Source organism: Pseudonaja textilis, chromosome 1 (assembly GCF_049901715.1).
Source record: "Pseudonaja textilis isolate UNSWEBS1 chromosome 1, rPseTex1.2, whole genome shotgun sequence".
NCBI lineage: Eukaryota > Metazoa > Chordata > Lepidosauria > Squamata > Elapidae > Pseudonaja > Pseudonaja textilis.
In genome coordinates this window covers 81,747,327-81,759,861 of record NC_141990.1, presented here as the reverse complement: position 1 = coordinate 81,759,861, position 12,535 = coordinate 81,747,327, and the positions used below count along the sequence as shown (strand labels likewise).

The following is a 12,535-nucleotide window of genomic DNA, read 5'->3' as shown; positions in this document are numbered from 1 at the left end:
GATAAAACTTTTGTATACTAAAGTTAGTATAAATGCAAGTCATCAGATGATACTTACGTTTGTTTTTCCAATCATTTCAGAAATGGACCCAAATTTGCAAAAGGTAAACTATATTGTTTATTCAAGGAACTGGCAGTTTTTAAAAAAGAAACAGATACTGAATATTACCCATGACATTGAAAGCATATCTATCATCTATTTACAGTAGTCCTCAACTTACAACTACAACTGAACCCAAAATTTCTGTTGCTAAATGAGACATTTGTTAAGTGAATTTTGTCCCATTTTCAATCTTTCTTACCTCAGTTGTTGAGAATCTTTGCAGTTTTAAATTAGCAACATGGTTGTTAAGTAAATCTGATTTCCCAGTTGACTTTGTCAGTGGGTAGCAAAAGGTGATCACATGACCCCAGGACACTGCAGCCATCCTAAATTGAATCGGTTGCCAAGCATTTGAATTTTGATGACATGACCATGGGGAATGCTGCAATGGCCGTGTGAAAAATAGTCATAAGTCACTTTTTTCAGTGCCATTGTAATTTTGAACAGTCACTAAATGAACTGTTGTAAGTCAAGGATTACCTCTGTCTGTCTGTCTGTCTATCATCTGTCTATGCTCTTCAATTAAAAATTTCTATCTGGTAGCCTTACACTTTGTAAGATCTGTTTAGAAGTACATTTGGAAACAATATTTTAATGTATATATTTTAAATAACCCATGCTGCAAAAAACGGGGGAGGAGAGGAGACCAGAACAGGGGCAAACAATCAAATGTTAAAACGAAAAGAATTACAGCTATGCTGGCTGAGGAATTCTGGGAGTTGAAGTCCACAAGTCTTAAAGTTCCCAAGTTTGGAGACCTCTGAATTACAGTATGCAAAAACAGCAGAGGGGTCAAGAGGAGTTATAATGCAAATCTTCCAAGCTAATATAAAAGCTATGCATCAGAATATATGAAAAAGATTTTTTTTTAAAGTGTACAGCATGCCCTGCAAAGCACACAATATACAAGACATATTTTAAAGCAGAACTGGAGGATTTCAAAGGCCAACCCAGTCAGGGTCAAATATGAAGAACAAGAACCACAACAGACAGAATCATTGAGTTGTTCTTTTAAAAATCATTTGAAAAACAAAGACAAGAAAAAACCATTTAAAAAAGAGCATGCTTTTTAATAGCAAAGTAACAGAAAGATGAAGAGTATTGTGGGCTGCTCTGGATACCCTGCTAGGCTGTATAAAAGGTGAACTGCAATAGTAAAGAATATGGAATACTTAAAATCTGTATTTTTTTCCCCTCCCTCCCCCTAGCGGATGAGTACTGAAGGAGCCCTGCTATCTCAGGCTGAGTTGTTCGTCAGTCCCAGGAAGAATCATTCACTGAATTGCCAACGGCTGGATTCAAATGAAGCAGCCTATAGCAGTGGTCTGGAGGATAATATTCTCACAGATGTAACAGATCAGACAGATGCTGATGATGAAGAAGAGAATGAACAAGTAAGCTCCTTATTTCATGAAATGGAGGGAGAACACATTCATCCATTAATGTTCAATATCATATGTAGAATGGCTCCATTAACTATACTAAGCTGAATAAAAAATGGGGTATCCTTGCTTTAGCTTTCAGCAAACCAAATCAATTAACAGGGGTTAACATTTTCACGTATGCATCCTAACCACTGGGGGAATACAGTAGGAATTTCTGAGATCTTCAACCACTGTTGTATTCTGTCCTCTGCCAAAGGTTAGTTCGTGGTGGTGATTAGCAAGAGGGATGACTTCTCTTAAAAAGAATTTCCTTCCAATCCTCAATAGTTATAATACTGAGCTAACAGAAAGAAATTTGGTAATGTGCTGAGAGAGTGGTCACATAAAAGAATAAAAAAAAATACAAAAAGGAAGATGGAATCAGGGAAAAAGACTGAGAAACATCAGGTATAAAAAAGAGAGATGCAGTTGAAGATGTAATTTTTTGTCCTTATTGATCCCCCTTCATCCTATAAACATTCATGAATTTAACTTTTTTCATATATTTGTGTTACCAACATTTTAATACAATGATTAACAGTTCCAAAGAAATCTTGTTTGAATTTATTCCATGAGACCATCATAGTATAGATAGAAGAATCATACAAAGAGAGTTTTCCATGGTATCAGTTGAAATACAGCATCTACTTGTTGAACTCCGAAAACTGCTAGGCTCTACATTGGCTGAAATTAGACATATAGTTTAATATTCACCCATTTCCACAGAGCACTCAACATTTACAGCAAAAACCAAAGGGAGGCCGCAAAAGATTGAATAGTCAAGTTACTGAAATTTTTGAGAAACGAAGAACTTTTAATCTCAACATATGTGAAATTCAGGTAATTAAAAAAGTTGTGAAATCATCACGGCAGCACCTAACCAAACCTGGTTGAGCTAAAACAACCAGAGTAAATATGATTGGATTAACTGTTTAATATTTGGATGAGAGTTTACCAGAGATATAGCTTAGAATAAATAGCAAGTTGAAATAATATCCAAGAGAGTGTGCTAAGCCATGTCTGTAATGATATTAAGCAATGGACATGAACATGAACCCATTCAAATTCCAATAATTTTCTTTAAAATTATCATGGAAAACAGATTTTTTTTCATGTGTTGAGAGATGCACATGAAGCCAAAAAAGGGGAAAAATCAGAAGCTGAAACACAATAATCAGTAAAAACAAGAGGTTATATGGATCATTAAATAATCTCGGTGTATCCCATTATCTATATTATGTAATCACCTTATCTATGACTTATCTCTGGAAGGGAAAAATGTTGATAGCCAATAGGTTCTACTTAATGATTATTAAAACAAGCTTACCTCAAAATATGAGTCAGGGTGAAGTAGCATTATAAGATTCTCTTCTAATTCTTTGGACATATCATCAACCTTCCAAATTTTGGGTCTCAAAAGACACAAGGTGCTTATAGAAAAATACTGTTTTATGTGTACAGACATACATACAGGTTTCCATGCAAGCAAGAACTCTTCAGTATCCTGGTTCCTTGCATTATATTTAGTCCTGGTTTTCATAACAGAATTAACAAGAGTATACATCTTAAACCTTCGAACAGGAGAACTTACCAGTGCCTCCTTCCTATGCAATTTAAGGAAGTGTCATTTTGGTTACACAAGAATCAGAAACTTTAGAACTAAGTTCATGATTAGCATTGATGTGATTAAAACACAGACTAATAATATTCTGTATTTGAAAACTTCACAGAACTCCCAAAAATGTACAGATGAAGCTCCTACCCAGATGAACACAAAGCTTTCATTTTCCTGCAGTGGGGATCGTCAGTTATCTGAACAATTTACTCCCCAAAACAACTCATTTGTGGCAAATATTTTGGGGAGAACAGCTGCAGTGAGAAATATCTGGACAGACCATCAGATTCGGCAAGCATTGTTCCCAAGTAGACGTCCTCTGCAAGACAATATAGATGATGATGATGATGATTACCAAATGTTCATGCCATCAGACTCCACATCCAATTTAACTTCCATTGCATGTGAAGAAAGGATCCCATCGAACCGTCCTTGCAGCTGGCATGTGGGACTAGTTCATCAAAACGATATTTCCAACCTGAATTCTCATAGAATTATGAGGCGGGCCAGCAGCGCTGGTGAAAGTAAAACTGGAGCAAGATATAGAAAGAATTACCATGATCAAAGTGCCTCTTGGAATGAAATTAAAAACTCCAGAAGTGACATGGACAATCTTCAAGAATGTCAGGAGTCTTCAGAAGAATTGACTATAGATGACATAGATCATGTCTATGACAATATAAGTTTCGAAGATTTGAAGTTAATGGGGCTGGTTCAGAGGGAAGAGTCCATCCGTGCTCCACAAGGGTCAGCTAAAGATTCACTCTATGAGACATATGACCAAGACTATTCTTTCAAAAAAACTCAAGCATCTCAAAACAGGACTTGTATTCCTAGCAGAAATGAAGCCGTTCACAGGAGAGAGGGTTCACCTGTAAGGTCATGTGAGTTAAGGATTAGTGAGGAGAATATCTACGATACCATAGGCCTTCCAGAAGAATCAGTGTCAAATTTCAAAAGTGATCACCTTAAATGTTCCAAAAAGAGAAGTTTTCTGGGTATGGAAACAGATTTTGCATGCTGTAACCAGCTCCGACAATTTGTTTCTGAAGAAAGCCTCCAGTTCAGTGAAGATGAAAATCCCTATCATTATGTACCATTAGATCGTGGCTGCTTAAGTTTGGCGGAGAGTTCCTCAAATTCTGATTCACACTCTCACAAGTCTGTTGCAGATAAATTATCAGAGGAAGTAGATGAAATCTGGAATGACCTGGAGAATTATATCAAGAAAAATGAAGAAAAGGCACGAGATCACGTCCTTGCGGCTTTTCCTGTCTGCGAAGATGAGGTTGATGATCAAGTATCTAGCAGAACAACAACTGGGCCAAATAAAGATATAAAATATTCATTGACTATGCTCCCACTACCGGAAAAAAGTGCTTTGTCAAAAACTTTGCCAAACAAGGTAGCCAGATTAAGTGAAGCCAACATTAAGTTTGAAGAGGCAGCATCATATAAAGCAAATTCACTAATAGATCTCAACAGATCTTCCCTCTCAAATGACAGAGGTTTTGCTGATAGCCTTTATGAAACTCCCAATAATATATTTTGCACAGTAAATACAATAAATAGTAATGGTGAACTGGATTCTGTGGATAAAACAAAGAATCGTGTTTTTATGATGGCAAGACAATACAGTCAAAAAATCAAGAAAGCAAATCAGTTTTTGAAAGTAAAAAGTGCAGAGCAAGAGCAATTTCTGAGTCGGCAACAGAAATCCAAGCACAAGGACTTAGCAGCCATTTTAGAAGAGAAAAAACAAGGTGGAGCTGCCATTGGTATGCTTATATTTTCCCTCATTTTCTAAACTGATCTGTTGAATACTTGAACACAGTGATTTATGGGTATACTTTACCCATCCATTCATTGGTCAATAATTTTTGAATTGACTGAAAAATTCCAATTAATATACTTATGTTAGCATTTCTATTCATTATGAATAAGATCTATTGTTAATGCAGGACGTGGTGTGTTAATACCACTTTATAATGCTTTGGTAAGACTACATTTGGAATACTGCATCCAGTTTGGGTTGCCACAATGTAAAAAAGATGTTGAGACTCTAGAAAGAGTGCAGAGAAGAGCAACAAAGATGATTATGTATCAAACAGTTGCTGGAATTGGGTATGTCTAGTTTAATGAAAAGATGAAGTATGGGGAACATGATAGTGTTTCAATATTTCAGGGGCTGCCACGAAAAGAGGGTCAACTTATTTTCCAAAGCACCTGAGGGCAGGACAAGAAGCAATGGGTGGAAACTAATCAAGGGGAGAAGCAACCTAAAACTATGGAGAAATTTCCTGACAGTTAGAACAATTAATCAGCGGGACAACTTGCCACCAGAAGTTGTGAATGCTCCAACACTGAAGGTTCTTAGAAGAGTTTGGACAACCATTTTCTGAAATGGTATAGGGCTTCCTGCCTGAGCAGGGGGTTGGACTAGAAGACCTCCAAGGTCCCTTCCAACTCTGTTATTCTGATTTAAATTTTATAGTACTGGCTTAACTAATTAGCTTTTAAATTAAGCCACATGTCTAATTTAAATCAGAAAAGTAGTGAGTTTCTCAGTGCATTTAAGAACTTGCCTACCATAAATTCTAAACAGTTGCGTAACTTCATTTTAATTAAAAAAAGGTTAGGGGACAAAAATATAAATGCAAATGTTGTATTTTCCCCATATTTCTTGAAGTGAGAAATGTACCAATAATACTTAGTTTTATTGACTTCTGCAGACATTTTATTGTGGAAAATATATTTTTTTATATTGGGTGTGGGGAATGTTAAGAGGGCCAGCTATAGTGTCATGAAAGAGTAGTGGGTTTTCATTGTGCAAATGAAGAGAGCGCAAATGTTTTGAGAACAGATACACAGAAATGGCTTGAAAAATATTGACTGATTGATTGGACTTAATGTGGCTTCCCATCTTGTATATAATAATTCTGGTTGGCTCACAAATAAGAACAGGAGCAAAAAATATTTTTAAAAAACACATCAAAAATTCCACAAAACCTCACGGTACCCAAAGCCAGATTCTTTTCCCTTCATTGACATTCAGAGTTGCTGGGCTCTAGCCGCTCTCTATACTAATGTTTGTGGGAAGAGCCAGTTCTTCAGGGCCTTCCAGAGGCCATGTAGGGTGGGGGCCTGCCAGATCACAAGAGAGGGTGCTTCACTGGGCTGGGATCACTGCAAAAAGGTGAATTTCCTAGATACCATCATATTACTTTATTTTAGCATCAGGAGACAGAAAATTGATTGGATGTAGTTCCAGGAATAAGTATGTAGAAGAAATGATAGAAGAAATTGTGTAGCAGTAGTTGTCGGGCATGGACAATTGGACCCACACATGCACAAGCTAACTAATTATGTTCTGTCTATAATACAGGAACCTCCCCAGCCTGGCAGCCTACTCTTGGGAACAATTAGATAAGGCTTCAGAGAATTTGGGGCAGGTTAGCCTTAGCCCTTAGAAGGGACTTGGTGGCTCAGTGGCTAAGATGCTGAGCTTGTCGATTAGAAAGGCCAGCAGTTTGGCAGTTCGAATCCCTAGCTCTACGTAACGGAGTGAACTCCCGTTACTTGTCCCAGCTTCTGCCAACCCTAGCAGTTTGAAAACATGTAAAAATGCAAGTACAAAAATAGAGACCACCTTTAGTAGGAAGGTAACAGCGTTCCGTGCGCTTTTGGCATTTAGTCATGCCGGCCACATGACCACGGAGACGTCTTTAGACAGCGCTGACTCTTCGGCTTTGTATTGGAGATGAGCACCACCCCCTAGAGCCGGAAATGTCTAGCACATATGTGCAAGGGGAACCTTTACCTTTAGCCTTAGCTCTTTTGCAATTAGGCAGAGTGACTCCAGGTTAACTCCATGCTTGTTCCATCCTCCCTACAGTGGGCACACTATGTCTTCATAGATGTTACAGCCAGTTTGGTTTAGTGGTTAAAAGCATCAGTCTAGAAACTGGGAACCATAAATTCTGGCCCCACATTCGGCATGAAGCCTGCTGAGTGGCCTTGATCAGTCACTCTCAGCCCTAGAAAGTAGGCAAGGACAAATCACTTTAAAAAAGGTAACCTTGCCAAGAAAACTTAATGGACTAGTTCAAGCAGTTGCCAGAAGTAAACATTGACTTGAAGGCAATCAAAAATAAAATTAAGGGATACATATGTTATACGGATGGATTTTATTTTGGCTTCCGGTTGTACTTCATGTACCCCAGTTTGCTCTAGATACATCCTTTTTGAGAAGATGGAGAAAACATGGGAAATGGGAGAAAAAGATCTGTGTCTAAGTTCATCTATATTTGTTTTGCAGTAGTAATGCCATATTAAAATCTGTGACTCTTGACTAAAGTCAAGTCCTTATTTATTAGGAAATGTTAACTTGTACTGGTGTTGTTTGTCAAGGTTAGTTAAAACTTCCCTTTGTTTTTAGGTGCAAGAATTGCTGAATATTCTCAACTATATGATCAAATTGTATTCCGGGAAACTTCACCCAAAACACAGAAGATTACTTCTCAAGAAACAAACATAAGATATTCTTCACCTGTGTCCTCATCTCACTTAGCTGCAGAATGTTTAAAAGCTGAAAATTGGCTTTTGCACTCAACATATAGTAATGGAGAACTCTCTGATTTTTCTCCTTGGCCAGAAACGCCTCACCTGAAGACAAAAAGCTCCCTTATAGAAATGGCGCCACCGCCAAATGTGAGACCTGTAACCTGTTCGGTGCCTTCCTTTCAGACTCCTCTTTGTCCACACATTCCTGCACAAAGGTGGAGTGCTATTATAAATCAGCCCAATAAAGAGAACTTGTATCACAGCCACGTTTATCATTCTTTAGGGAGGACAGAGAGCAGTACAAAGCCACAGGAATATAGCAGATCTCACTCCTCTTGCTCCATTGTGCTTAACAAGTCTGAAGAATTGATAAATTATCCACCGGAAATGAGGAAAAAGCATTTGCATTCCAACAAAAAAATTCTGACTGATCACTGTCAAGAATCAGTATCTGTTGCCACCCCTGGCCATCTGATATCCGATGGGACAAAGCAGACCTCAGAAAATGTCTCCGATGTTATTCTACAAGATTCTCAGAAAATTCTGAGAGTTAAAAGGAATCTGCCTTCAAATGCACACATAGCAACCCACAATTATTTTAGTAATTTCAAAGATAGTGACAACGGAGAAGGAGATGACGACGACTATGTTGAAATTAAATCTGAAGATGAGGGATCCGACATAGAGACTTTCTGTAACCAAACAAAGGACTTGCATCCCAAAGCGCATCCGCACTCTACTCCTTCAGAAACTCACAGTGGCAAATTGCTGGATCCTTCTAAGCTATCAGATTCTTTCTTGACAACATGCGGCGATTCGGACAAATTGAACGATTACTTATGGAGTGTGCCATCTAGTAATCAGCCAAATATTGTCCAATCCCTTAGGGAAAAATTTCAGTGTCTCAGTTCAAGTAGTTTTGTTTAATATTGCCTTTTCCCCAATTCTATTGTTCAGCCTTAATGTGATACAGTATGACCACCAGTTCTTGTAAGTCAGATTGGTGTGTGTATACACACACACACACACCCCTATATATTTGTAATTATCATTATAGGAACAATATCTTGTATGTAGTATCTATTAGAGCTGTCCACGTACACAAGAATTTCATAGAAAGAGAAACAAGAACAGTGGGAGATCTTTAGTGGTTAAACTTTTATGTATTTGTAATTTATTTGCTTAAACACAGAAGAATGAACTGCTTTGACTCAACTGAAATGTACTAATGTGTTCTATGTATGTACTAGTTACGTTTCCACACAGTTCTAATTAAGTAAAACTGCAAATGGTACAGACCAAATGGGTCTTTGGGATCAAGCAAGAACATTTTTCAGGAATTCTAGTTTAGAAAATCCCTTTTTCCCCAATGCACTAAATACATTATTTCTATCCCACGTCCAAGCAATCATGTTTCCAACTCACAAATTTGATACCCACGAATCAACAGCAGCCTAGGACCCACCTGCAAAGTCTTCATACTGGCTTTGGCATCAATTTGAAGGAGCAGACAAGTTCCAATCTCTGGCATCCAGTCAGAGGACACGTATGCCCTTATCAGTCTTAACATCAATGATGCAAGTGGGTCTAGAGACAAATTTAAAATAAGACCAACCAACTAAATACCTTCTTCGGGTTGGAATAGGTTTTTGTTTCCTGGTCATGATGCTATACATACCCGTTTTGTAAGGCAGCTTCAGTTTGAAACACTTTGGGGGGAGTGAACACATGATCTATATCAGGGGTCTCCAACCTTGGCAACTTTAAGCCTGGTGGACTTCAACTCCAAGACTTATTGGAGTTGAAGTCCGCCAGGCTTAAAGTTGTCAAGGTTGGAGATCCATGATCTATACAACCAAACTTCACATGGACAGTATAAGTATCAACTGAAGTACATTTTACTGAGCAGGATTTGCCATCATTCCACCAAAAAGCATAATAGCAGTCAGAACGACCTGGTGATTTGGCAACACCATCAAATTAATAAGTACATAATCCCTTCTGATGCAATAAGTACTGAAAGAGACATGGTCCCTGAATTACTTTGAAATGTGTCATTCTGGTATTTTTTCTTAGAATGCTAGTTCTCTCTTATTTTTCTTACTTCAGGAAGCTGCCCCGACTTCAATAGAAAATCTGACAGCAGATCGAAGTGTGTCTAGTAGAGATGAAAAATAAGTTCATATGAATTTAGGGATTTATTTAATAAAATGTGTAAAATAATATAAATATAGTAATAGGAATCCAGATACAGTAACAAAGTCATGTCTGCTTTATTATACTGGATTTTTGTTAATCTGAAAAAATAGTGAAATATGTAACATTTAGTCATATAAGAGACAAGCGTCAGTATATTTTGTGTACTTTTTAACCTTGCTGGCAGGGAATAAAAATAGCTGAAATTCAATATGGATTGAATTCAATCACTTAAGTCATTGTTTTTGTAAAAGCAAAGGGAATGATGATGATTTTCTGGTCTGGATGAAAAAAAGCTGAGGAACCCCACCTCCCAACTTTTTTATATAGTTCGTGATTGCAGACGCTACCCCCAAATTAGAGGAAAGTATTTAATTTTTTTTGAGGGGGGGGAAACCTCCTTTATAAAATATATAAAAGTAGCCAAAATAGAAAGAAAACTGTTGTTCGTTTGTGTGAATGTTATGTTTGCATTTGGTTAGTTGAATAACTCAGATCATCACACATTTTTCTGAAAATATTTTAAATAGTTTTACAGTTTCAGAAGATTCAGATTTTCAGCCTGCTCTAAGAATATTTTTTTCTAAGTGCTTGTGTTTAAACAGAATCGAGTAGGTGCCATTTCATCCATAGAATGTACGTTACCCTTTGGGTGACTAGATAGGCCTACAAAACCACTAAGTGGACGCATTACTTCATTAATTATCATGGGCGGAATAAAAATATGGGGAATGTAAAAATGGTTGCTAAAATTAGAATATTGGGGCCAGAGAATATTATATGTAACGGGCTTGTTATCACATGTACTGTACATCCTTTGTTGTTCAATTCTAAATATGGGCATATAATTTCTTTAATAATTTACAGCTCTCCTTCAAAACTTTGAAGAGATTTTAGTGGAGCCTTATTTTATCCAGGTAATATTGTTTGTTAAAAAAAGTCTAAATGTTTTTTTTAAAATCTATTCTGTATTCATTGGTAGTACCTGCACTATACTGCCAGACAAATGGAAAATGAAGTTGCTTATTCTGTATGAATTTACACCAACTTTCCTTCAACATATCATACAATGTGTTACTGTTTTACTTCTATTGATAAGAAATAGACCCTCTATTGCACTTTTACATAACTCATTTTGTAAAGACTATGTAAAAATATATGTACATGTAGAAGAGTCCTTTTTTCTCCTTTGTTATGCTTAAAAGCTGACTTTAAAGCATGTCAAACCTGTAAGTAAATGCTGCTTAGAAAAAAATAAATACTACTTGCTCTCAGCAGTTACCTCAACAGACTTTTTAATGAACTACTTTATTTAATTCCGCAGACATAGATAGTTGCAGAAGCTCTATTTTTTTAAAGAAACTATCTTTTAAAGCTTTACTGTACCAAACCTTCAGCAATCTAGTTCTGCAATTATTGTCTTTGTCTGTCCATGCAACAGCCTGGAGAAGACAACACTAAAGTTTAAATACAGAATCAGTGCATTCAAGCCATAGCAAGAATGTGGGATTTCTATACCCAGTAAGCTAGTCAAAGTGGTGAAAAGTCTAGGCAAGATTGATATTAATATTTTCACTCAAAATAACCTTTCCTGTACCCGTAAGACATATTCAAATCACTACAACTAATTGGGAAAAAAGCCTGTCTAGACTACCAGGGGTGGAATCTAATTATGAAAAATTAAAATAACAGGCCAGGGGTACATTCTACAAAGCAGACCTACTATCAGTGTCTTTGGCCAGCTGCCAGAGCTTACAAGCAGCTACAAATACAACAAAATCCAAAACACAAAAAGGACAGCTGCCAAATTCTTTTAACACATTGGGAAAAACATTTTGCAGCTTTTGTTTGCCAACAGCAATCACTGCCTGTTGCTGGCTAACAGCTACTGCTTTAAATTTTCCAACATTCCAGATCTTTTCAACCTCAAATATAAGTAGTCTTCGACTTAACAGTTTGTTTAGTGGCCAAGTTACAATGGCACTGAAAAAGTGACTTATGACCATTTTTTTACATTTATGACCATTTCACGTAGTCATGTGGTCAAAATTCAGACGCTTGGCAACTGACTCGTTTTTATGACAGTTGCAGTATCCCAGGGTCATGTGAACACCTTTTGCAAGCTTCTGGCAAGCAAAGTCAATAAGGAAGCCAGATTCACTTAACAACTGTGTTACTAACTTAACAGCTGCAGTGATTCACTTAACAACTCTGGCAAGAAAGGTCATAAAACAGGGCAAAATTCATTTAAATGTCTCATTTGGCAACATATACTTTGGGCTCAATTGGGGTCGTAAATTGAGGACTACCTGTATTCTGACTTGTGTTGAAAACTTTAAAATCGTACCGTAGTTTGTAGCCAATGTAGGACAAAATCTGCTATCAGGAGTTAGTATACATTCAATTATAAAATACAATTTCCTAAACCCCCATTGAAGCTATTATCTAAAAAGGAAGGCTTCTCATCGAGAAATTGAAAGAACGCCTTAAATTTGCCAAGAACATATAGCAATAGCACTTGGATTTATATATCACTTCACAGTGCTTTACAGCCCTCTCTAAGCGGTTATGAGAGTCAGCCTATTGCTCCCAACAGTCTGCGTCCTCATTTTACTGACCTCGGAAGGATGGAAGG

The 12,535-nt window shown here is 37.1% G+C and overlaps 1 protein-coding gene across 2 annotated transcripts in view; it reads left to right on the top strand.

Moving 5' to 3' along the window:
* Positions 1 to 11,174, top strand: part of PLEKHG1 (pleckstrin homology and RhoGEF domain containing G1) — a 113,100-nt gene extending 101,926 nt beyond the window's left edge. For both annotated transcript variants that reach the window (XM_087939505.1, XM_087939510.1), the window contains exons 15-18: positions 81 to 103; positions 1,311 to 1,496; positions 3,257 to 4,919; positions 7,580 to 11,174. In XM_087939505.1, coding sequence (XP_087795631.1) covers positions 81 to 103; positions 1,311 to 1,496; positions 3,257 to 4,919; positions 7,580 to 8,631 — 2,924 coding nt within the window. In that variant the 3' untranslated portion in view covers positions 8,632 to 11,174. The remainder of the gene's footprint in view (positions 1 to 80; positions 104 to 1,310; positions 1,497 to 3,256; positions 4,920 to 7,579) is intronic.
* The last annotated feature ends 1,361 nt before the right edge of the window (positions 11,175 to 12,535 follow it).